Source organism: Siphateles boraxobius, unplaced genomic scaffold (assembly GCF_051911475.1).
Source record: "Siphateles boraxobius isolate OS27281-9 unplaced genomic scaffold, OSU_SipBor_1 37, whole genome shotgun sequence".
Taxonomy (NCBI): domain Eukaryota; kingdom Metazoa; phylum Chordata; class Actinopteri; order Cypriniformes; family Leuciscidae; genus Siphateles; species Siphateles boraxobius.
The window spans coordinates 4325229-4351132 of NW_027508997.1; the positions used below are offsets into that span (position 1 = coordinate 4325229).

The window sequence follows — 25904 nt, forward strand, 5'->3', positions numbered from 1 at the left end:
GTTTATTTAAGAAAAACAGCATTCTGCTCACAGCTGATGCAGAAACTGGCACTAGTGATAGTGAACAGAAGCTGCCTCATCTCCATAACACAACAACAGGCCTCTCAATAGCAACCATGGAGACAGCAATCGCACAGCTCCCCTTTCACATGAGCACAATGACACACACACAAACACACACAGCCACAGCCGCAGGAGGCTGACAAACAGAGGAAAGACAACACCAAAACATCGCAGCATTTGTACCTGAATCTTCATTTTCCAACAGGAATGCATTGGTGAATCCTTTAGAAGGAGGTGGTTCCCTCCTTTACACTCTCTCTCTCACACACACACACACACAGACAGACAGACAGACAGACAAAGCCTTGCTGGAGAGGTTACATGTCCCCTGTGTAAATCCTGTTGGAGAGGTGAAGCTGATAAACACGGAAGTGGTGCGGAACAAGATGCAATGAAGATCCAACCGTCCTACATCCAAGTTCCTTCTTTGGAAAAGACAAAGGCTAACGCGCGCGCACGCACACACACACACACACACACTCACTCACTCACTCACAGAGCGAATGAGACAATGCTAGCCAGGACTTGCTCTCTCAGCCGGTAAACTCAGCAACCAGCCACTTCCTCCAGCTGACTCAAATCAGCAAGGACAACCCGAAGCATTGTGCATTATTCATGAGGGGGCGGAGCCGAGCATGCTCTTGGCTGTCTGGGTTTCTAATCCCCACCCCCTTCATCCTAACACACAGTTCCTCCCCCTCTTAACTGTCATTTGTCCCTATGCTTGGTTAATGTTCACCCTGCCTGCCTTCCTTTCTCATCCTTCAGTGGATTCACTTCATTGGCTGTAATGTAGTTATAAGACTGCACGCTCCCGAAAGGAAAGGTCAAGAACCTCAGACGCTCACCCACACCAATTATTCTAATTAAGCCAGAAACACTGATTCTAAGGGCTCGCTTACAACAAAGCACCAGAGAGATAGACAGGCAAAAAAACAAAGTCAAAGACAGACCGTAGAGAGGTTGGGGTCATGAGGGCGCCACGTCAGGGAGTACAAACTGCAGAATCGAAAGTGTTAGAGAAACAATTTTGCTGAAGCTGAGGAGCCAGAAAAGCAAGTTTCTTACATTAGGAATTCAATTCACTGTATTTAAAATAAAAAAGTGTAATAAAAAACGCATTTATTTATTTAAGCACTGATCAAGATAAAAATAAAATAAAATTGCAATTTAGATCATTCTTCCTTTTTTTATTCTATTTTATTTAGCACTGATAAAGCTAATAAAATAACATAAAATAAATAAAAGTAAGAAGGATAATAAAAATTACAATATAATAAAATAGAATCTAATAAGAAGGGTGGTTAAAATGCATTTTGAGTTTTATTTAGCACTGATGAAGCTAATAAAATAAAATAAATAAAAGTAAGAAGGGTAATAAAAATTGCAATATATAATCTAATAATAATTATATTAAAAATATTATAATTAAATAAAAATAAGAAGGGTCATAAAAGTGCATTTTTTTTAATTTAGGACCGATGAAGCTTTTTAACATTGTAGATAGTTAACATTCAAAATGTACACAAATTGCCTGGTTCAACAGCCTACATTTCAGTAATTATTTTGTCTTGTTAAATATACTTCAATATCTGTTAAACAACTTGCTCTGGGCAATACTAAATAAATTGACAAACTCAATTTTTATTATCTCTTACATATATATTTTAAATCTTACAAATTTCGCAAGGGGTTTGTAAAGTTATGAGCCTTCATGAAGTGAACAATCTTACCCTCCAGAGTTATAGAGGAGGAAATACATGACTGAAATAAGGAAATTGTGGTCACGGCCGCCCTGGACTATGACTGAGCACTTTTTCTAGTAAAGCAGGTACAAAGGACATATTATACAAAGAGCTGAACACACAGTACTAAGAAAATCCTGCTTAAAATACCTCATAGGGAGGTTCAGGGTGAGAGAGTGGGCGTAAGGGTGCTGCTGCTCTTGGCTGGGTCTCGTGCGTTCACCTGAGGTCTACTATTTAGGTGCAAACCCTTAATAAGCTGGATAATGAACTAAGGGCGTCCTGTACCTTTCACTGTCGTTCGTTTGACCTGCTAAATGGCTCACGCTCTAAAAAAACCTCTGCTTTTCGCTTTTTAAGTCGCTTATGGACTTTGCTCTGTTAACACAGTGAAGATTACTCATTAAAGCACCTGCATGGAAAACACCCAGTGTTTTCTTTGTGTGCTGTGAGTTTGGTAAATACTGCTCAAATACTTGACTACAGCTATTGAGATTTTTGCAGTGATTGAAAGGAAAACGTTCACTGTGTCTGAAGTGATATTTAAATGCTGCGAGGGGTTTAATGAAAATAATTACATTCAGATGAGTCACAGTTCAAAATAAAATACTTCATCCATGCTTTTCAGGTTTCATACAGTGCTAAGCAAAATTTGCATATAATGTGACAACCCGTAATCAAAGATTTCAATAAAGTAAATGAGACCTCCTATGATGACTAGAAATGCAATTTAAAGTGCTAAAAATACACTAAATAAGTTTTTATGCTCACAATGACCACTGAAAGTATATATTTCAAGCAAGATTATCTATAAGCAAGGAAATCTACAGTAAGATGGCTTTTTTTTGCTCCTGAGCTCCAAGTGATGAAACATATGTGAAGTATTCCTTGCAAAATACCCTAATACTGAAATATAAAGACCAAATCACAAAGTCTCTCGCAATGCTTTTGGGACAGGTGCAGTTTCACCGAGACGAGGTTCATCATTCACGTGATACTGAGAGTGATATAATGACTGCACTGTTTGTCACAAGGAGGAAACCGCTAAATAATCCATTGTCATGGTAAATAAAATAAATTTTTTAATTTAATATAATGCACTTTCAAAGGTGTTATATATTTAAGGCTGGCAAGTTCTCTCAGTTAGAGTGGTATAATTTTCTAACTAATATTTATATTAAAATATAAATTTGCAGTAAAAAATACATAGGCCTACAGTAGTTTTGAGCACCAATATAATTTATTATAATAAATTTATAATAATACAATTTAAAAAAAATGTTTCATGGTCAGTAAGAAATATTTAAAACCAGGAAATTTTCTCAATTGTTGTGGTATTATTCCTTAAATAATATTCATATTAAAATATTATTTTTCTAGTGAATTAAAAAAACAAAAAAACAAATAGCAATATTTATAATAGTAAATACCATTAGAAATGTAAAATGCTGTTTCATGGTCAGTAAGAAAAATTTTAAGCCTGAAAAGCTTCTCAGTTGGTGTGGTATTAGTTTCTAAATAATATTTCAATTAAAATATTATTTTTCTAGTGAATGGCAAAGGCAAATATACCAATACATTATGTGAAATGTAAACAAATATTTTTCTTTTTATACATTTTAAATATCATTATTTTTCAATTTAATCATTTAGGACTATTTAACCAAATATTTGTGTGTAATGAATTTTTAGGCTTATTAATCAGAGCTTAGAAAAAATGCTAACATCAATTCAGCGTCAAGTTTCCTGTGCACTTCACATGAGGAATGCAATTTGAATGATCTATGATGTTGAATGTTCCAAAACATTTGCCAATAAGATTACATTTCCGTTAGGACTGCCTACAATGAAGGCAGAAATCAAAACAGCTCCCTAGTTTCTATATCAGAGCCAATATTTTTGAGAACAGCAAATCATTGGCGCATCTTTAAGGTGAAATCACAAAGAACAGATAACATCTCTGAAGTGTCTTTACCTGATGATTTCTATTGAATCAGAAGGTACAAAAAACTACACTTCGGACTCAGCTATTGGTGTCACACACACACACACACGCACACACAAACGCACAAACACACGCACACACACACACACACACACACACACACAAGAGAAACCGTTCTAAATGCACTGAGACAATTCATTCAGTAGACTGTTGAAAAATAAAGGGTGGTGGCAAAGAGAGTGAAATGAGGCATTGAGTGAATCAAGGGCAGGTGAGGAGACTGAGACACTTTGAGCTAAATGTAGTGAAGAGGATATCAGATAACCCCTGGGGCATGAAATTGCGATGTAATAGTCCTTTCAGCTCATATTCAAAAAGAAAGTCAAACCCTCTCACAGGGTCCAGGGGTTGCCAATCCACAAAGAAACTGAGAGGGAGACAGAAGATGAGGTTGTGTATACCATCAACAAAACGGCCATATAAGCCCAAAATCGTTTAAGTTTGACTGAAAGGAAGAGCTGGATGGACTTCTTACATCAGCAGCTTTGAAATCTGCATTTGAATCTCAGCTCTCATTTACATATGTATTGATAAAGTAAGGCTGGGAGTATGCGAAGGGAGCGTGTGTGGATCTTAATATTTAAGTAACTCGCAGAGGTGCATAAATCAGGGAAAGTATTACCGTTCAATAAATAAAATGTTTTAAATGACCCCTTTTAACAATAAAAGCTCTGCTTTTGGGATGTTATTTTTGCTGGCCAGGACAGAGCGGAAAGCACATGTGAAGCAAGTCACCCACTTACACCCCAGTGATGACTGGTTTACTAAGAGCCGAGGATATTTGTCTATGCCAGTCACTCAATTCCCATCAATCCGTTCTCATCAAAAGCATCACCATCAGAGAGATTAGTCAGTTCAACCAGGAAATTAACACTAAGGGTACATTTACAGAAGAACGATGTACTAAAAATGGAAAAAAAAATTCTTTGCGTTTTTCGCGTACAGACGACAACTTTGTCATAACGATCCCCGTTCACATGGATCCGCGCAAAAAATCACCTAAATCCGCAACTAAAAACATTGTATTATGCAGCCAGGCCAGTCTTTGGCGAGGTCACTTTGAACAGAAACACTAGACGTCTATAGACTGAACATATAATACACATGCGCATGACGTCACCATTTTTGTAGTTTACACAGGCGATAACAAGATAAGGTGTCTCTGCTGGACACTCTATGATACGGTTTCATTTCATTGGCTTATACTTATAGGCACATTAATCCAGTATGAGGTCTCTTGAGAGCTCATTTCCATCCAAAAAGCTTGATTTTACACTGCATATTAAAGTGAAACTGATGTTATGGGAAGTGATGTGAAACAAGGTTTTTTCAATCATACTAAATAGGGAAGAGATTCCCATCAACAGAACAGGAAAGTGAACAATAATGTTTGTTTTCTTTTCTATCCCACATTAACATTGACATTTAACATTCAGTAAATGCATTCTTTTTGCCATTTATAACATGAAAAAGCATAACACACTATAAAGATAATTACAGAGATTATATATAACAGGAGCTGGACATTTTTAATCAATGCATTTCTTAAGTTTCACAATTATAAAATCTATTAAAAAAAAGTCCATGCATAATACAGGGGTTAGCTGAGGTTATTTAGATTTCTGAGAAATAATTAGCAAAAGGTGAGGCACTACGGTTCTGCTCAAAAACATTCCTTCTAAGATAACTTATTTTGCACGCACCCTTCACAAATCAATCCCAGAAAGTATTGCGAAAGACACTGGCAGACGAAGCAAAAAGCAAATATACACTATGTAAAATGTAAAAAGAATTAATTACAGGAAATCTTTTATTTGTATACATTTTCAATTGTCGTTATTTGCAAATTTAATAACTTTACTTTCCCTCACAGAAAATCCCTCACAAGATTACATTTCCGTTAGGACTGCGTACAATAAAGGCAGAAATCAAGACAGCTCCCAAGGTTCTAAAACAGAGCCAATTTTGTTGAGAACAGCAAATTATTGGGGCATCTTTGAGGTTAAATCACAAATAACAGACAACATCTCTGAAGTGTCTTTACCTGCTGATTTCTGTTAAGTCACAGACTGGCCTGACTGCATGAAATTTACCTTATTTAAAGTGAAATCAATAAGGGCCTTTGGCAGTTCTGTCTGCATGTCTAACCTTGGCAGCATAAGTGTAATTAAGGGAGATTAGACACTATTAAATGGCCTACTTCAGTGAGATGAGCATAAACAAAGTTAAAAGAGCCTTTCCATCTCCATTCCCAGGGTAGCCTGTGTTTATCCCAAAGCCTTTATGGTGGAGAGAATGAAAGTTTTCAAAGTCCTGCTGATGGGAATGGCTTGTAGACTGGGTTCACAGACTCAAGACTGTGATCTTTGAGAGCAGCCAGCACAGAGTAATGAGAGCGTTCATGAAACTGCGTTTGGGCTCGGGATGGAATTCCCCTTCATTCCTTAGAGATGATGATGATTCCTGCAGTAATGCAGACTGAAACTGTATGACAAAGCTTTTTGTAATCAGACTTAAGTCATTACATGGCTTATTCTGCTGAGGATTGTGGCACTGGTCTAGCTGTGCGCTGGCATAGTGGTTGGCAGATTGTGTCTATATGATGAACCTACGCAGATGGACATCTTCACTAGCCCGGGCTGAATGCAGCCAATCCGCACAGGGGGCAGATTGAAGGACGTCCACAAATACAAGCTAAGGGGTCAACAGGTCAGGAGCTGTTATTCATGCAGTCGATTACTGTATAGAGCCTGAATCTTTCCTCAATGTCAAATGCTTGTCCCTGTTTATAACTATTCCTAGCTGTTTTCACTATATTTCATTTTAGGGGAAAGAGCAAAACTAGTAATATGAGGGGTCTGACAAGTTACCAAAAATACTTCATAAACCTAATATTCCCTACTTTATAAATTGAACAGAAACTGGTATAATACTTTATAATACTGCAGTATTTATAATTAATTATTCATCTGTGCACATCATTATTTTTACTTTTTAATTCTTGTACCCTTGTAATATTTAATCAAACTAAGGTTCCCCTCCCTCTAGCATCGGTTCACTCCTCTGATGATGTGTTTACTGTCACAAGGATGGGACCCAGCAATAGGAAAACACAATGATCCAATGATCTAATTAATTCCCGTCCCGATAGACAAGGATATAAGTCCCGGACATGGATATACATCACAACAGGGAAGAAAATACTATCGCAACTTTCGTTTCATGCCGACTTTAAATTCCCATAAAAGGCTTAAAGGATTAGTTCACTTTCAAATAAAAAATTCCTGATAATTTACTCACCCCCATGTCATCCAAGATGTCCATGTCTTTCTTTCTTCAGATGAAAAGAAATTAAGGTTTTCGAGGAGAACATTCCAGGATTTTTCTCCATATACTTTGAAGGTCCAAATGTCAGTCTCAATGCAGCTCGACAAGATCCCAGCCGAGAAATCAGGGTCTAATCTAGTGAAATGATCGATCATTTTCAAAAAAAAAAAAAAAGATATATATACTTTTTAACCACAAATGCCCGTCTTGTACTATGTCTGAGATGCGCCACGCATTACGTTGGAAAGGTCACGCGTGACATCGTTAGACATCCAGGATATGCACACGTAAGGACCATTTTAAACAATAAACACAAATACATATAAATATGTGTCATTCAACATACCATAACTTTGAACGGTCCTCCCAAATCCAAACTTGTAAACACTGGGTCGGTACTTCCGACTATGTCACGCGTGACCTTTCCAATGTGATGACGTAATGCGTGGCGCATCTCAGACATAGTACAAGACGGGCATTTGCGGTCAAAAAGTATATCATTTTTAGACCCATTTTAGATGAGATAAGACCCTAATTTCTCAGATGGGATTGTGTCGAGCCTTTGAAGCTGCATTGAGACTGACATTTGAACCTTCTAACCATTGGTTGCTAATTGAAGTCCATTATATGGAGAAAAATCCTGAAATGTTTTCCTCAAAAACCTTAATTTCTTTTCGACTGAAGAAAGAAAGACATGGGCATCTTGGATGACATGGGGGTGAGTAAATTATCAGGAAATTTTTATTTGAAAGTGAACTAATCCTTTAAGATAAATTTTCTTAAAACAGAAAACCGTGGCTCAGATCAAGCGTGAATGTCCATGTACGCCCAGGCTGGTTTATGCTGGTTAGCACTTAGCGATGAATCGCTAAAAACAATATTAGGTCGACCTCTAGTAGTTTACAAGATGACAAGATAAAGAGCTAATATTTTTGACAACTGTACTTAAACTCATTTTAAACTCATTTTATTAGCTTCATGCATCTTTTTTTATCAACACTTGAATGTTGGTAAGTTTCATAAAGAAAGGCAACATTTCAAACAAAAAAGTTGAGAAAATCACATTTTTGTCAAAGACTACGCCTTGATCAGATTCAGAACGATGATCAAAACACAGATAGAGTAGATCGAGTCCAACACAACCCAAAGCTTCACGTTTTCTCTTCATGGGTTGGACATTTCATTTGGTAACATTAAGCAGTTTTGATTTACATGCTGTTTAATGTTTGATGATCACGTTATTTTACATTTGTGTGAGCAATCTTCTATCACTTGTTTCATCTTCTTCTTCTCCTATGTTTTGATCCGGAGATTATGTACTAGAAGAGGTGTCATACCGCCCCCTACCGTATAAAAGTGAAAACATGGATAGCTGGAAAATAACCTTTATTTCTACTTTACTATGTACACTACCAGTGGACTATAGCCTACACAAAAATTCAGATACGCAGAATTAGAAACATATCTGTTTTATATCAATATGCTAATCAATAGTTTCAAACAATGTAAGTTTCATAAGTTTCATAACTGTATATGAAAAACTATGTAAAAAAAAAGTATATTTAATAGGCTACTTGATCAAAAGAGTTAACACAACAACAAGCCAAGTATACTTTGAATATTTAATTATACTTTTAGGTATATCTCAATCAAAAGATTAAATACAAATACAGGCCAAATATACTTGGACTTTTCTCTCGGTATGAGTTACAGTAAGTACACTTAAGTGTAATTTTAAGTATATTTCTGAGAAGTACATAAAGTATATTTCTGAGAAGTATATAAAATGTAGACTGAAAGTATACTTTCTTATTTTTAGTTTAAAAGATGTATACTGATAGAACACTTGAATAAACTTCGTATTCGTAAGGGTAGACATGAATTAGACATGGATTAAAAGCCAGTTTTGATTCACATTCATTTTGATGACATTAAGGCAAGATTAAGGGTCAAAATGTTCTGTACATGTCGTCCTTTAAAAGTGATATGATGTTGTGTCTGAAATGTTGTAACTGAGTCCTGCCAGTAATGTTTTCTAGGGCTAGGCTAACATTCTAACAGGAAGTGAAATAGCACGTACTATTGTTGTGCAAGCTTGACTGACTGATTCAGGATGAATGAAAGTGAAACAACTTCCATTAGCAAAGACTAGAAACCCTGAGGCTGTCTGGATGAAATCAACATTTTACCTTATGCTGGGTACACACCAAAAGATTGTTTACATCTTATAAAATGTTCAAAATGTGATAGACCACAAACATGAGGACAAAAAATCCTAGATTTAACCGTTTCCTCCTATAGTGTGTGGTCTGCCATGATGTGACAAAGACAGCACACCACACACAAACAGATTTTCACAGACAGAGTCTCGACCGTGAACACCAGAAATCTCGCAAAATCTTGCGAGACTTCAGAATAAGCATGGCGGACGATATGCAGGAAAAAATTGTGATGATAGTGTTTGGAATGATTTTGTATGGGTGAAGTCGTGAAGTCTCTCTCTCTCTCACACACACGTGTACTGGTACACCTATCCTTATATGGAATGGTTTTTATACTGAGCTAATTACATTTTCTATCCCCAACCTATTCAACACAGAAAACTATCAGCATTTTTACATTTGAATAAATATAGGTCCTCATAATGTAGGTCAAACCAGTACACAATCACACACACACAAAATCTACTCTGTTACTATTTGGTTAGCTATACCTGGTAATAACATTGCAGAAGCTATTTCTGACCAACTCTTCTCCTTGTCTAGTCTATTATTGTAGGTTTTACACGACACATTGCACATTTACAACATAACATGTTGAATATTTACGATTCGCAATCAGGGTGACTCCGACGTTCTTCCGAGCAGGTTCAGACACTCTTAACACACCTCACACCAAGGGAAAATCTGATAAGATAATCTGTAAAACCATCAAGATAATCGTGACATAGCAAGGATTGTCGGAAGGGGGGAAACCGGCCCAAAATCAGCCCGATTATCTTTTGGTGTGTACCCAGCATTAGCTACAATGACTACACTAGAAAGCTGGGTGAGGACTGTGTGTGCTTCAGTACAGTCTGCGGGCTGCGTTTTAGAATCCAGATTGGGTCATTAATAAAGATCAGTCATGAGACTCACAAGAGAGATTCGGCGAAGAACTGCTTTGATTAAATACGACGGAATTGCTCATCATTTCAAGGCCACACAAATGAAAAGGCCTTGAGAGAGAAACGAACAGTGTCTCTCTAGAGTGGAAATAGCTAGACTCACTTCCCATCAACCAAACAGTCATTTACTGTAAAAACTAAATAAGTGACTTTCAGTTCCTATATTACTGTTTTTTTATGGTAAGAACCACAATCAAATGTGCAATGTTTGTAAATCATCTAATAAGTGTTTTCTATAAAAAGGAAAGAGCTGGTGAATTCTCAAAAACATTAGGATGAGAAAATAACTAATAAATGAAAAGTATTCATATTTCCACTTGTGAATAAAGTTTGAGAGGGAATTGGTGTACTGTGTTCTCACTGAGCTCCTGAAAGCAGCAAAATACAGGATATAAGTCGTATGACATGATTGGCTGATTATCTTGTCAGTGGGATGATGCCTATGTATACAGTACAACAGGGCCATAAATTGGGCTAAATGGTTCAGACTTAGAGAGCAAACAATTAACCCAACACCACTTTCAGGCACATCAAAATGAATCTGAAATGACTTGCAACACATAGTGAGTTGGTGAGTTTTTAATGAGCACTCATTAAATGCGATGAAAACTTGATGCCTTTGATGTGACTTGATGTGGATATAATGTTAATATAAACAAGAAAGAATTTTAAAGTATTCATTTCTAATTGATAGTCCCAAGTATAAGATAAATGGTGTTGGATAAGCTTTTAATCAGGAAAACATGAACATCAAATGCAGCTGAAACATGAACAAATTGATGTGAATAAACTCAAAGGTAAAAAGGGACTTTGCCTACTCACTTCAGAAGTTCACTTCATGTCACTAAATACAAGTCATTTCAAGCCTAATCATCCTTTGTGTAACGCTTCAAAGAGCCGTGAACCTCGATGAAATGGCTGACAACACATCTCATGCAGATGTCTTCTCCGCACACTGCTAAAGAATGCCAGCATCCCACACGCCAGAACTGCTGCCTCCATCTGTCCCTCCATTACTAATTCTACCAGTCACTTCATTCCCACTGAGTTTACTTACAGTACACTAAAATCCAAACACGTAGATAAACCCTTTTCATTCAATAATTGTTATTATTTTCTGCTCGACTATGAAACTATGAAATAACACAATTGGAAGTATGGGAATTATGTAGTGAGAGTGTAATCACCACGGGAAAATCGCAGAGAAAAACTGGGAGAAGTGCAAAAAATGATAAACGATGTATGAAAAGGTGTTTTGCCAGATGAGAATCTGTTTATCTGTTTCATCTTTTTACTCTTTTAATTTCTTTTTTGTAACTGTTTTTATTTTCCTTTTAATTTAATTCCTTTCTGTGTAAAGCACTTTGAATTGCCATAGTGTATGAAATGTGCTATATAAATAAACTTGCCTTGCCTTGCCTAGAGACAAAAGGCTTCAGTTGTCTAGATACCAGCTCAGCTGCTTTTCTTTCACTATCGGGTCAAAATTTAAACAAAACAAAAAACAAAACAAAACGGCTATCCAGCTAGGGTGAAAAAAAGAAATAAAAAAAATGTAAAATTTGAATTGTCTCGCAAATAAAGAAAAACATGCATAGTGCCTACTGTATTTATGCACAAACCTTTAGATTAAAATATTTTTTAAGATAAGAAATGGAAACTCAGTCAAGTACTTTTAATATATCTCTCACACAAGTATCATTTTGAAATGTATCAAGCACAAGACATTTGTTGTGCATAAAATGCTCTTTACAAAGGGAACCTATTACAAACAAAGACATCATTCTTCTTTCATTTTCACACATTAGTGAAACACACTTAAAGTATCTGGTGAATAAAAAGGAGCAAAAGTTATTGAAAAAAGGTCATATGCCTCATTTGCTACAATTAATTAAAATAATAATGAGTTATTCTATGAGGTGCCATAAGCTACCAGTGATTGGAACAATGTAAGCCAATGTCGAAAATGTAACTGATTGCAGTGCAATGTGTGGAATTATCAAGGAAAAAGTCTAATTAGAATAAACTCTTGCAGGAGAGAGAAAACCAAGAGAGAGAGAGAGAGAGAGACACCTGCATTTGTACAGGTACTTTACTCCATCAGACCCAAGCCTCCATAAATTAACCAAGTGGTAATGAAAATGTCATCTCTCTCCTAAAGTAGTCCACCCTCATTTACTATTCCTCAAATACATCATCTGCAGTGCAAACATTTGAATTAAGACCAAGCATATTAAAATAATACTGCTGAGGAACACATGTATTAGCATTCTAAATGTTGGTATATACAAATCTCACAACAACAAAAAATCTTCTTATCAAACCATAACCTTCCTTAGAAACAACATTTCAGTGAATGACAAAATTCTCAGTAACTTCTCTCGATATGAATGAATGTCACATTCTCTAGAACTCATTTTTCTTTATAGTGTAAACCCTGGCGTGCCTTCATTTACTGATCTTGGCGCTGATTACAGCCACCTGACATATGACTGCAGAGTGTGTGATGTTGTATTGGTTGCAAAATACAAGCAGCTGTCTTCACCCTTCAACTCCTATTGGAGCGCAGCAAACGACTGACCTCAGCACAGTGCAGGTGCGTCCCACCTAAACACATCCCAGATGCTTCAACTGTGAAGATAAGTCGTGCAAATGAAAGGTGTTTATGAAACATTACTGTTTAGACTTTCAGAAATCGAAATGATTCCTGAAAAAAATCGAATCGATTTTTACAATGGTGTTTTCTTGTGCAAAAAATCACCAGCAATGCTCAGATGCTCTAGGAATTGCGAAAATGTTGCTTTGCATTTGCCAATATGGCTGGATGATATTGAAATACAATCATTATTGCAATATGGATGAAAACTTGATGCCTTTGATGTGACTTTAATGAACAGAATGTAATATAAACGAGCTAAAATATTAGCAGGAGCACTGTGTTTATTTACAAGCGTACAGCTCACAGTGTTTCATAGTCTCGCTTGACTCGCTTGATAAATAAACGCAGTTTGAAGGTTTAGAGAGTAGGCAGGCTTTATCTCTAAACCTGCAGTGCATTAATTTTTTTGCAGACAAACCTCCAAAATAAAAGCTCAATAGTTTAAGGTTTGAAAATGAAAACAATTAAGGCATAAACATTAGTATAGTAATTTTACAGTTGTACAATAGAATAAATAATTTTTTTAGTTTTATTAAATTATTTTTATTTTAAAGTCAAGTAGTATTATTGTAATAATTGTCATGTTTTGTTTAATATGTTTAATAATATTAACAATAAAAATTATAATTATTAAATAAAATAAAATAAATCACCCCAAATATTCTAGAATGATTCATTATTTTGAAATATACCATTTTTAAGTCATGTTCTTGACGGTTAGGCTACTGGGTGCTTACTTACTGGTCCAAGTCTCTACATATGTTTTGGGTCCTTCCTTCAATGTATTGAAAGATTGAGAGATATTTTCACCTGATTTATCATCTAACAGGTGAAAATCATGTTGAAGTACCATAATACCCTTATATGTATATAGCACAAACTGTTCCAGATAAGCTACCCTCAAAATCTAAATCACTATAAGCAAAAGTAATATTAATCATCATGTAATGTATGATGGAGGCAACTGTTTGTGGTCTTTAAGAGGAATATAAAGTGCAATGCCGATTAGGAGACTAATTAGCGGTAATAGGAGATTCACTAAAACTCATCTGATTCAGTGCCCCCTGCTGGCCCTGATCCTGAAACTACCACCCCCTGTGTACTTCCCTTTCATCAAAATGTCTGTATAAACAGATTGAGCTTCTATAGAACTTTTAAAGTTATGAATTTTCTCATTGAAACCCAAATGAAACCAATTAGACACGAGGAAAGATGTGTGTGCGTGCTTAGCCTGCAGATATGAGCTCTGGGACTTATGGTGCTCATGTCTGATTACTGAAAGGAAGTAGAATTCCTGAATTCCCCTCCAGGAAGATAGTTTCCTTTTTTTTTTTTTTCTTTATTTGGCATTTTCTTATTAGAACACAACATACAAAGACAAAGAACAAGGGGGGACTATGTATTGTATAATAAAAATATAAAGTATTAAAATTGTTCCACTTCTTTATATGCAAACCATTTTGCCCAGCACTTGTTATATATGTGTCCTTTGATACGTGAAAAGTATGTCATCTTCTCCACTGAGTGTATCTCTTCCACTATTTCTTTCCATTGTTCAGTCCGAGGTGGGTCAATCTTTAGCCAAGACCGAGTGATAGCCTTTTTACAAGCAATCTTTAGAATTTTAAAAAGATAAATGTCGTCTTTTTGGACCACCTCAACAGGTAGTAGACCTAACAAGAAAATCTTAGGTTCTTTAGAGATGACATAACCCATTATCCTCCCAGTAATTAAAAAGATTTTTAAAAACTTTGAGCGCGTCCAAAATCTATGAGAATGATTGGTGTTCCGATGTCATAGTTTCCTTGTTTTAATGCGACAGAACTCCAGAGATGCTTTTCTCTAATAAAACAACAGCCATTGACTTAACATTAGCCACAGGGCCAAGCACATACCTATTTGGGGGCAGGTGCTCGAGTGAGAAAAAAGGGCACCCTCTCATAATTACTATAATGTAAAAAACATTTAAATTACTTGCATATTCATTTATTTAAATAAATAAATGTCATTAATTCCCTGATTTGTTCAAATCGGCTGATTCATCTGTGTTGAAAGGAGACACAACTGTACTGCTATGCTCAACTACAAAAAGAGTACAAACTTGTAAATTAATATCGACATTTTGTTTATTGAACTTATTTTTATTAAAATAATATGTGGTAAAATTATAAAAATCTAAATATTAAAATGACATTTGCAATCGTGCTGATATTGGGAAAAACAGCACTTTTGCTCGTGTGATATAGCTTATGATATTAAAGAATAAATCTCATGAATTCATATCTTGAATTTTGCTGAATTTGTTTTTATTTGGTGCCATTTTCTACCCAGCACGACACTATTTTACACTAACGTCAGATTTGCTTTTTGTTGTTAAGCTTAATGTATGGCTATGTAGATATTTTAATAGTGGTGTAATTTGATAGCAGAGACAAACAATGCGAAGCTGATAAACACTATGGTTACCTACCTGGCTGGCACAAGTGAATGCTGCGGTGCTTTATTTGCACGGTGGCTGTGATGAGAGATGTAGAGGAGGAGGGAGAGTGTCTCGCATAAAAACTAATAAAAACTAAAGTATTAAAAAAATGCCCTTATAGAAAAGGGCACTTAACTAGTCATAAAAAATACTTATCTAGTATCACTTATCTCACAGAAGGGCAGGTGCTTGAGCACCACTTGAGGTCTATCTGTGCACGTGCCTGATGAGCCATAAAGGCTGAGCTGAGATTCTTGCGTGTGACTTCATGGAACAACACAAATTGTTCTCCATCGCAGCAGGAGGTTCATCATGGACACCATGGGCAATCCATTCTAACACGTGCACACACACCCTCTCTTTCAATGACATGTTTACGCCTCAGACAGTCATTATGAAACAGCTCTCCTGGTCTGTCTGGTTTGTGCTGTTGTCTCTGATGCACGTGACTGATGCCAAGCACAAACACACCTCAATAAGAAGACCTGATGGCTCAGAGCCACCCTGAGTTTTGGACCAATTGATGGAAATGTTGCATTCCCTAAAGTACAGCTTTTTACAGTAGTAAAATAATGTGTTTTATGCTTTACTAATGTAATTGTAATGTACAGTATGGTCTGTTTCCCTGGCGGCGAATTAGTTTCCACACACCTGTTTCTATTCACCTAGATTAAGTTCCCCATGTATTTAAGCCCTGAGTTGTATTCTCTTCCTTTGTTCAGTATCATCAATGTCTGGTTGAGAGTTATATTTTTTTGAGATTCTCCTGCGTGTTCCCTTTTTGGACTAATCAAAGACTTTTCATTAAAGAGTTTTTGTTATCTACTCCTTTAGTTGTGCGCTTCACTGCAACTGCCTTTTGTGCAATTTATTGAACATTGCTCTGAATATTTAAAGGACAAGTTTGCTGTTTTTCATCCAGCTTTTGGAAGTAAGTTCATTATAGATCATTACAAATACTTTGCTTTGAAAGTACAAAGCAGTCACACAGTGAGAAAAAAAAGAAATCATTTATTGAGTAAAAAAAGATGCATCGATAAGCGTTTTTTCATCGCATTGCAGCCCTCTGAATGCCAATCGAAAGGAATCGAATCGTGAGGTGCCTAAAGATTCCCACCCCTACTTTGTATTGTTATGTCGGTTGTGTAAATGTAAATTAAAAATATCTACTCTTTCTCCATGTTACCAGCACCCAGATTTCCCTGTTTATTTGTCAACTAAACTTTTGTGCTTCCACATTTTTGTATCGCCGCTCACGGACAGTTGGATCGAGACCACAGCATTATGTCAAGAAGTCAGTTTAGAGGTTAACAGGCCTGAGAGCAGGGGCTTCTCTAGGTTTTCTGGGCCCCTTGAACAGGTCACTGGTTCGGGGGTCCTCCTTGGTTAAAGTCGCATTCAGGGTCCCTCCCTACATGAGAGCCACTGTAACTTCGTTTTACTTTTACCCCCCGTCCAGTGCCCGTGCCTCAGAGAAGTGCTACACCCTGTTGCAACCCATCCATAACTGTACCTATCTTTTCCTCTCTGACTCTAGATAGAACAAACGGAACTTATCATTCAGCATTCCTATTGGATTTTTAAACAATCTCGTTTATTGATATTTTCCTAATGACATGCACTGGCATCCTCTGGGTGGTTAGTCCTTTTGCTAATCTTGTTCAAGCAAACTGTGAAGGACTTCCATTGTCTGGTCTCGGTTGAATAGCGATTGGTGCAGACACAGAGAGAATTGTCGGCAGTCAGACAACAGACTAGAATAAAGATGTCTTCCTTTCATAACTCATAATTCAGGAATGCGTCTCCTGCTGGTACACGTCAAGTTTGGCAAACAACTCACGTACGCAGTGATTTGTTTATGGTTTAGAATGGTATAATAAAAAAAAAAGGCAGTGATATCAGTTCTCAGGTCAACAACAGATTTGATAATCATCACGTAACCAATTCAGTAGAAATCTGAAAGAAATAATGTTGAAGATGTTGCTTGCGTAATGCATCAATATTTACAAAATCATCGCAGGGTTTGCATTATCATTCATACAGTTTCAAAGGTCAATCTTTTTCAGGCATATTCTCAAGGGCCTTCCAAAAATATTGATAATAAATCCTAAAATAATTGGTCATGTCATCATCATGCACTAAACCTTACAATGTGTCTGCTGTCCTGAAACTCCACAGCAGGGTCCAAGTGATGCCCAATGACACTATGATACTGTAGCTGCTCCCCAGTTACATGTTTTACCTCAAAGTGCATTTGAGATTGTGAGGAGAAAAAAAATGAAGCATGAAAGTTTTTCCAGGACACTATTCTCTGAGTGCCTGTTCTTTGAGTATGTGTTTGGGTCTAATACATTCCACTTTATGCATTGGCTCTAACATCTTTCTGAAAGCTCTTCTTTAGTCAGCCTCAGTTTCATTTGTTCCACACTGCTTATCAGAGCTTTCAGACAGTGCTGCACTTTTGCATTATGACGTTAACAGAAATCCATTTAGAAGAATCTGTCTGCCTATTCAGAATGGAAATTAGAAAGTAAGAGAGCTCAGAGTCTCAAGCCTAATAGTTACAACAAGAATTATGCTCGCAAGACAAAACTCAACATACTGTTATTGTACGCGTTTTCAAAATTCCTACACCGAGACCAATATTTTAAAATGTAACTCGTCCTAGAGCTTCCAGCCGGTTAAGTGTGCTGTATATTTTCTAACTGATCAAATTTACGGTTTTCCTGTAGCGGATGATCAAAATTTTCAGTGTTATTAATAAAAACTAATAAAAAAGCTAGTTTTTGGCCATTGAAATTAAGATGAAATAAAATATAATTATTAGATGAAAAACAAAATAAACAAAAAACTTAAAAACTTGAAAGTTAAAACCTACCTGAAATAAGTTTAAGTTTAAATATTAAAATTACTCAAATTAAAACTGAAATAAAAATGTTATGCTAAGTAGAAATGAAAAAACTAATAAAAATGACCAAAACAACAAAATTACTAGAACTTGAAAACTGAAAATATACCTTAAATACATACTGTATAAATAATAGTATAATAACCAACATTGGAAAACGTGCCTCAACCTACATTTTTGCAAAAATTCTATAATGTTTCAAATTCACTACACTTTCCAGCTAAAATAAACCGGCAACCACTTTTATTCCTTTTCAAGCTAATTATGATTATGTGGGGATATCCTTGCACAATACTATGATTTGACCTCAAAACACTTTTACCATAGTGTCTGTTTTATAAACGAAACATTTTGACATTTGCATCACATAACCATCTCCATATATATATGGCTTTTTAATGTTGTTAACTTGTTCGCTAGCCCACCTGGTACAGCATTGCACTTTATATCACATTCGCTTTTGATAACACTAAAGGTTAGGTTAAGGGAATGGTTTAGTGTAGGTGGTACATATTTTCAAACGTGAGCATTAATTTTAGTGCCTCTCATCAGACATTTCATTTCCCAAACGCCATGATACTTACAACAACTTTATGTTCATCTGTCTTAGATAAAACTAAATGCGCTGGACATTTCAGTTTTAAAGTGTCGCGAAACATGCATAAAGCAACGTAATATCACCATGGGCATGTTTTTCCCATGAGCCTGCGTTGAAAATAACACTGCCAAAAATCTCAGATAGATACATCAAAATATTTTTATTATAGCTTCAGCTATCAAGCTACATTCACCAAACTCAGACTTCAGACTTTCAGTGAACAGCTCATCCTGCACCACTTATTCAATGTACATTTGAAAGGGGATGTGTGATATTATTTTTCTAATTCATCTGGTTAACAAAACCGATTAAATCCTATAGATTTACATTGAAGAAGAGGACCCAGACCATATTAAGAGATCAGAAGGCTCTTTTGATAAGCAACCACCTAGCAACCGCAAAGAACACCATAGCAACCACACAGCAACATGTTTGCCTCCACCCAAACACCAGTGCAATGTTTAAGTAAGCTTGCATAGGCAAGTACAACACTTTCTTCACAATAAATTTCCTCTGGCCACTTGACAACATGAGAGAAAAAAAACCTGTTTTATTATTCTGGCGAACCATTTTCTAAAGAATTTGTGGTCATCTCTGAATTTATCTGACAGATACATCTCCATATGGAAGTGGTTGCCATGGTAATTCAGTTCTCCACTGTAATGCATAATTCTTGCTACTAAATTGATATATTTCCATTTCTAAAAAGATATTTTGAAACATTCATACTTCACAGGCCTGGCAGCAGCTTTGTCCATTACTGCATTTATGTGCAGAGTGGACTGTAACATCCTGATTGCTGTCATTCCTCATGTGGAGACCTTGCAGCATGTGCATCACAGCCCGGTTCACCCAATTTACCAGACACACAAACCCTTCATTTATTTCTATGGCAGTTTCTTTCTAAGGGGAAAAGCAGTGAGTATCCAAACTGGTTCAGAGGAGCAGTAATGATTCCCAATTCCCAAAGCATGCAAAATGGGGGGTGACTGACATTTTTTCAGTCATATTATGCTAGTGACATAATTTGCATGAACAATATTCCTTCTTTAAAGGTAGACCATGTAACTTTTGGCCCTCTAGCATTTAAAACCTTTTCTGGAAGAACATTGTTTTGGTTGTGATTCGGCTCTGCGTGACTGTGTGGATGAGTATGTTTCTTTCTCATAACTAATAAAAGAGCAAGAGATTATCCTACTGCTCATAAAACATTTACTACTAGGCTTAAGAGATATAACCAGTTTAGATGGAAATGATCTCAAGCTGACTATTTGAACACGTTACTGTAACTTTGCCCATTAATAGACACGGTACTTCCTTAAAAATAAATCCCAGCACAGTGCTACAACAACCATAATTAAATGACCCGTCACAATAGATAATGCTTTACAATGAACTCTGTTATAGAGCTACATATGCCAACTTATTATGTTCAATAAAATTCCTTATAACCGGCTGAGTTATAAAAACACTGTCTCAGTGTCGCTTTTCAAATCCCTCAATTCTCCATCTCCATGTTGATTCTTGTTTTATCACGAGCTCTGTCGCTTTCTCTTTTTTCCAACAGACTTTCCTCTGTTTGGCTTTATTTTAAACGGGTGGTTATCTGGAGGTTTGAGATTTAGCTGCTCCATATCAACCTTTCACGCGTTTGTTGTGACAGCCAACTTATGCCACTCCCACATCATACACACGTCAAGTATCTAACGCATATGACGAGACACGCATGGGTGAGTGACGTATCTATGTAATTTCCCATGAAAACCATTCCACCCGGACTAAATTATAAACTTATAAGAGACTTACCACCAACGTTTTGGAAACAAGTTTTAGAAGAAAGATTGATGATGTATTGACTCACTATATCAATCTAGTTGATTTTTAACAAAAATAAGTTTAAAGGTATACAAAGTGTACTTTTAAATTGGTTCTCAAACTTTTGATCCTCGTAAAGAAAGGTGCCATTTCATGATGACTTCAAGGGGGTAAAAATTCACACCCTTTTTTACTCCAGCAACCACCAAACTCAGTGTAGCTCATCTGAAGCTGTTAATGTCTGTCAGCCTTCTGCCTTCTTCTCATTTCTGTCTTTATCTCTCTCCCGCACCTTCCCACTCCCTCTTTCTTCATGACAACATGCCAGCCTCCCGAAGCAAACAGAAGTTTTTAATCAACTGTCCTGATCCAGCAAGAGACACACTCAGGATTATGTGGACTTGAAGAACGAATACTACAATATCATTGAATAACAGATGAGAATATAAAGCATGAGGGAGACATGGCAAAACATAAACAAATTCAAAACTCCCTCATCGACATATTTACAGATTTGTGAAATGTTATTACAATTTAAAATAACTGTTTTCCATTTGAATATATTTAAAAATGTAACTTATTCCTGTGATGGCAAATCTAAATGTTTAGTCTTCAGTGTCACATGATCCTTTAGAAATCTTTTTAATATGCTAATTTTGTGCTCAAGAAACATTTCTTATTATAATCAATGATGAAAATACTTTTTCCAGTATTCGTTGATGAATAGAACATTCAAAAGAACATCATTTATTTGAAATAGAAATCTTTCAATACATTATAAACTGTAACTTTGGATTCATTTGATGTCTCCTTGCTGATCTAAAGAATTCATTTCTTTAAAAAAATAAAATTCTTACTGACCCCAAAATTGTGACCGGTAATTTATATGCATACAGAATTGTGATAAGTCTACTTTTTTCAACTTTTATTTGCATATTAAATTGAGATCGGTATAGTCATCCCTACTGAAATTTTCTTTTGCCTAAAAGTCCTGGACCTGCAGCAAACTTACAATCGGACTGAAAAGGATGCTGAGGCACAAACTGAGCACAGATCGAATTTTGACGGCCATCCATAGTTTTCTAACCCAGCATCACATCCGGACGGCATAAATAGCAACCATTGTGGAGCCTTTCACCATCAGAGACTTGATGAGACAATGGAAGTCTGATTTCACAAGAGTTTAAAAGTTAGAAATTCAATTCAATTACCGAATAAACTCGTTCTTGATAAAACAGGCAGTGCAGAGAAACTGTTCAGTCATGTCTAATATGTTGTGATGCTGATAAATAGGCAGCTAAGGGCAAATAACCGTTCTTCGATAGGAGAGAGAGGGCAAGAAGTCATTATCAAAGCATAATTTTTATGGAAGTCAGATTAGAAGTTGAAGAATAAAATAGGTATGTTCTGCCGTGAAGTTATATAACTGTTCAGTAGGAGGGCTATCTGTATCTGTGAAAAGTTGACACTGCAACATTTAAGTATGCAAGGCTCTTAAAACGACCCTAATCTTCTCAATTAGATAGAATAATCATAGTTATATGCTGGGAAAATGATGGACCTCCGAGGCACAGTCTCTCAGAGGCAAGTGTTTGATGATGGCAGAGAGGCAGGGGGCGTCTAAAAGCGTCTCCTTCTTCCCCTGTCTTGGCAGAGTCCCTCTTAAACAGCATTCAGAAACACAGCAATTGAGTTCCGAGTGAGCAAATCAGCTGGGTCGTGGGAGTCTAAAAAAGCGGCAATCAACGTGTCACTGTTCATTAGCCGCCACTCGGAGATGCCCGTGAAACTGTGCTCGCTTAGCCAGGGTGGAAAAGAAAGCACAAAATGTATTTTTTTTAAGCCAGAAAGGAGGGTTGCCGGAGCTGCATGTGTTTCCTCACGAGAGATTGGACATTATCTCAGAATCCTGACATCAGCTAGGCCAGGACTGAATTAGTCTCAGCCTGAGAAAGCAAGCCCAAGGACTGCAAAAAGTTCATTGATATCTGATTAACAGACTTTATGCAACTTTCAGGAGTAAAGATACACAGGTTTTTTCATCAACACAGGTTTTTTCATCAGTTCATTTGGCAATGAAGTTAGGGATGCATTATATATACGTCATGATTCCTTTCTTGTGTTTCCCTTGTCTTGTGTGGACTTTTATGTTATCCCCTGTTCTGTGCCATGTTTTGTAGTCCTACCCCAAGTGTTTCTCATTTTCTTGGTCTGGTGTTGTCCTTCTATGGATGTTATGTGTGCACGCTTGTTGTCAGTTTTGTTTGCCTTCCTTGCCCGTGTCTGCATTTATCAGTTTTGCCTGGATTTACTTTTATTATGTTTGTTTGAATAATTAATAATAATAATTAAATAAATAATTATTAATTATAATATAATAACGTATTGTAATGATAAAAAAATAAAATACAAGTTATTATAAATATATAATATTTATATAATTTAAACACACACATATATAATTTTTATATGTAGTTTGTTTCTATTTCTATTTTATAATTCATATTTTAATTTTATTAATTTGATAATATAATTATATAATTATTACTGATTAATACTAAAACATAATTGCATATGCTAAATTCTTTTACATTAACATTACCTTTCCTCTCATCTAACACTGACGTAAAAGTTAATCTTTAAAAACACTAACACTACACAATATAATCTTTAGAAAATCTAAAAATTAACATTAATTTTCATGACAATGACAATTTATTTGTATAGCACTATTAAAAACAACAGCTGTTGACCAATGTGCTTTCCACATAGAATCACAAATCAATACGGAACTTTATATCTAAGAAACATGTAGGCACATATAAATACACAGTTTTTAATCAAAAGCTTTTGAAAATAAATATGTTTTGAGTTTGGATTTAAAAATAGTAAGAGATGGAGCCTGTCTTAAGCTAATTGGGAGAGCATTCCAAAGTTTAGGTGCAGCGATGCAAAACGCTCGATCTCCTCTGCGCTTTAGCTGCGATTTTGGGGTAGAAAGTAAGGCCAGATTTGAAGAGCGCAGAGACCTTGCAGGCTTTTGTTCTATTAATAATTCCACTAGATACGTTGGTGCTAATCCATTCAAAGATTTATAAACTAAAAGTAATACTTTAAATTCTACTCTGTAACACACCGGTAACCAGTGCAATGATCTTAGAATTGGTGTAATATGCTCTCTCTTTTTTTTGTTGCACAGAAAACGGGCCGTAGCATTTTGGACAAATTGTAAACGAGATAGTGTTTGCTGACAAATTCCCAAATATAATGAATTACAATAGTCCAATCTCGTCGAAATAAATACATGAATTAATTTTTCAAGGTCTTTGAATGAGAGAAACGGTTTTGCCTTAACGAGCAGACGTAGCTGATAGAAACACGATTTTACCACAGAGTTTATTTGACGATCAAATTTTAGATTGTCGTCTAAAACAAAACCCAAATCTTTCACCCAGGGTTTTAAATACACGGACATCTCACCCAGATTTAAGTTAACAGGTTTTGATTGCTCAGATGGGCTGAACATAATGATTTCGGTTTTCTTTTCGTTAAAAATTAAAAAATTTAAAGAAAGCCATGCCTTTACCTCCTCTAGGCATGCTGTAAGAGACGTTAGGCTTAAAAAATCTCGTTTCACGGGCAAATAAACCTGTGTGTCGTCTGCGTAGCAGTGAAATGACAGCCCGTGTTTTTTAAAAATGGACCCAAGAGGAAGCATATATAAAGAAAATAATAATGGAGCTAAAATAGAGCCCTGCGGAACTCCATAGTGTAGGTGTGCTGTTCTCGAATAACGTTCGCCCATCTTAACTGAAAAACTCCTATTTGTTAAAAATGATATTAACCATTTCAAAGCTGTACCTCCTATACCAACATAATGCCTTAAACGGTCAATTAGGATGGTATGATCAATAGTATCAAACGCTGCTGTTAAATCGAGAAGAACAAGTACTGTAAAATCACCAGAGTCGCAAGTAATTAAAATATCATTAAGAACTCTGACCAATGCAGTCTCTGTGGAGTGACATTTTCGAAAGCCAGACTGAAATATTTCAAATAATGAGTTCTCAGCTAAATAACTCTGTAACTGTAATAGAATAATTTTTTCAAGAAATTTTGAAACAAATGGCAAATTAGAAATTGGCCTAAAATTTGTCAGAACAGATGAATCCAGGTTAGATTTTTTAATCATTGGACGGATCACTGCATGCTTTAAGCAGTCAGGCATAATCCCGGATTCTAGACTGCGCATAAAAATGTTAAGATGCCTAAATTCACTTTTATCATTGAAATAGCATTTTTCATGTTTTGTTAATAACATTATTAATAATTTTGAATGATATAGTTCAATATAACTAAAGAGTTAAGACTACATACAAATCTGAAAGCAAAGACATTCATATGATAGTTTCTAGTTTTGAGCAATTTATTTTAAATTTAGACTTTGAAGTAATAGAATTTTTACTATCAGTGCATTCCTAATTTAAGTACAATTCGAATAGTCTATTTCAGATAACTCTGGCACATAACAACAAAACAAACTATTGTTGGCTGTATAACATGATGGTCAAGTACTTCCTGTCTAAGTGTTTGGTTTTTGGCCAGAAAATATCTTCTTTCTACCCCCTAAATGATGTTTAATTAACACAATTCGGGAGGAGCACGTTCAGATAATTAACACGGGTTGAGAGCACTCAGCAATCAATGATAAGAGGTGTATATAGATTCAGCAGTTTTACCTCAATCCATTGACAGTTTAGCAACATCCCTCCACCACCCCTTCTCCACTCTTCTAGTCCTAATCATTTAAACATACGGGTTCTCTGGGTTTGGGCTGAATTCCGAGCTCGGATCCCTCCCCCCGGACAGCACGCCAATACTCATTAAACTTTTCTCCCTCTAATTGTTTGTAAGTGTGACCTTGTGAGCCCTAACCTGCTACGATGACTTTTTGACTGGCTATATGACACTAGGACTGAGGCAGTGTTGCACGAGCCAAAGCCACATCTCACTGGACACGAGTTAAAAGCAGGAGACAGAGAAAATTATGCTTTGGGGTTAATTAGGGGGTATTAGCATCTCAGCCCACATCTTTAATTGCCGCATCACCACGAAAATAAGGGAGGAAAAAGAGTAAAA

At 36.1% G+C, this 25904-nt stretch overlaps 1 protein-coding gene across 8 annotated transcripts in view; it reads right to left on the reverse strand.

Annotated features, from left to right (window-relative positions):
• The window catches only part of marchf8 (membrane-associated ring finger (C3HC4) 8), a 111843-nt gene that overhangs the window by 51274 nt on the left and 34665 nt on the right, over positions 1 to 25904 (reverse strand). For 2 of the 8 annotated variants that reach the window (XM_077197153.1, XM_077197152.1), the window contains exon 1: positions 247 to 628. The exons of 5 other annotated variants lie outside the window; for them this stretch is intronic. In XM_077197153.1, coding sequence (XP_077053268.1) covers positions 247 to 276 — 30 coding nt within the window. In that variant the 5' untranslated portion in view covers positions 277 to 628. Of the gene's footprint in view, positions 1 to 246; positions 646 to 25904 lie in introns of those variants that run through there. One more of the 8 variants, XM_077197154.1, reaches the window with a different exon arrangement.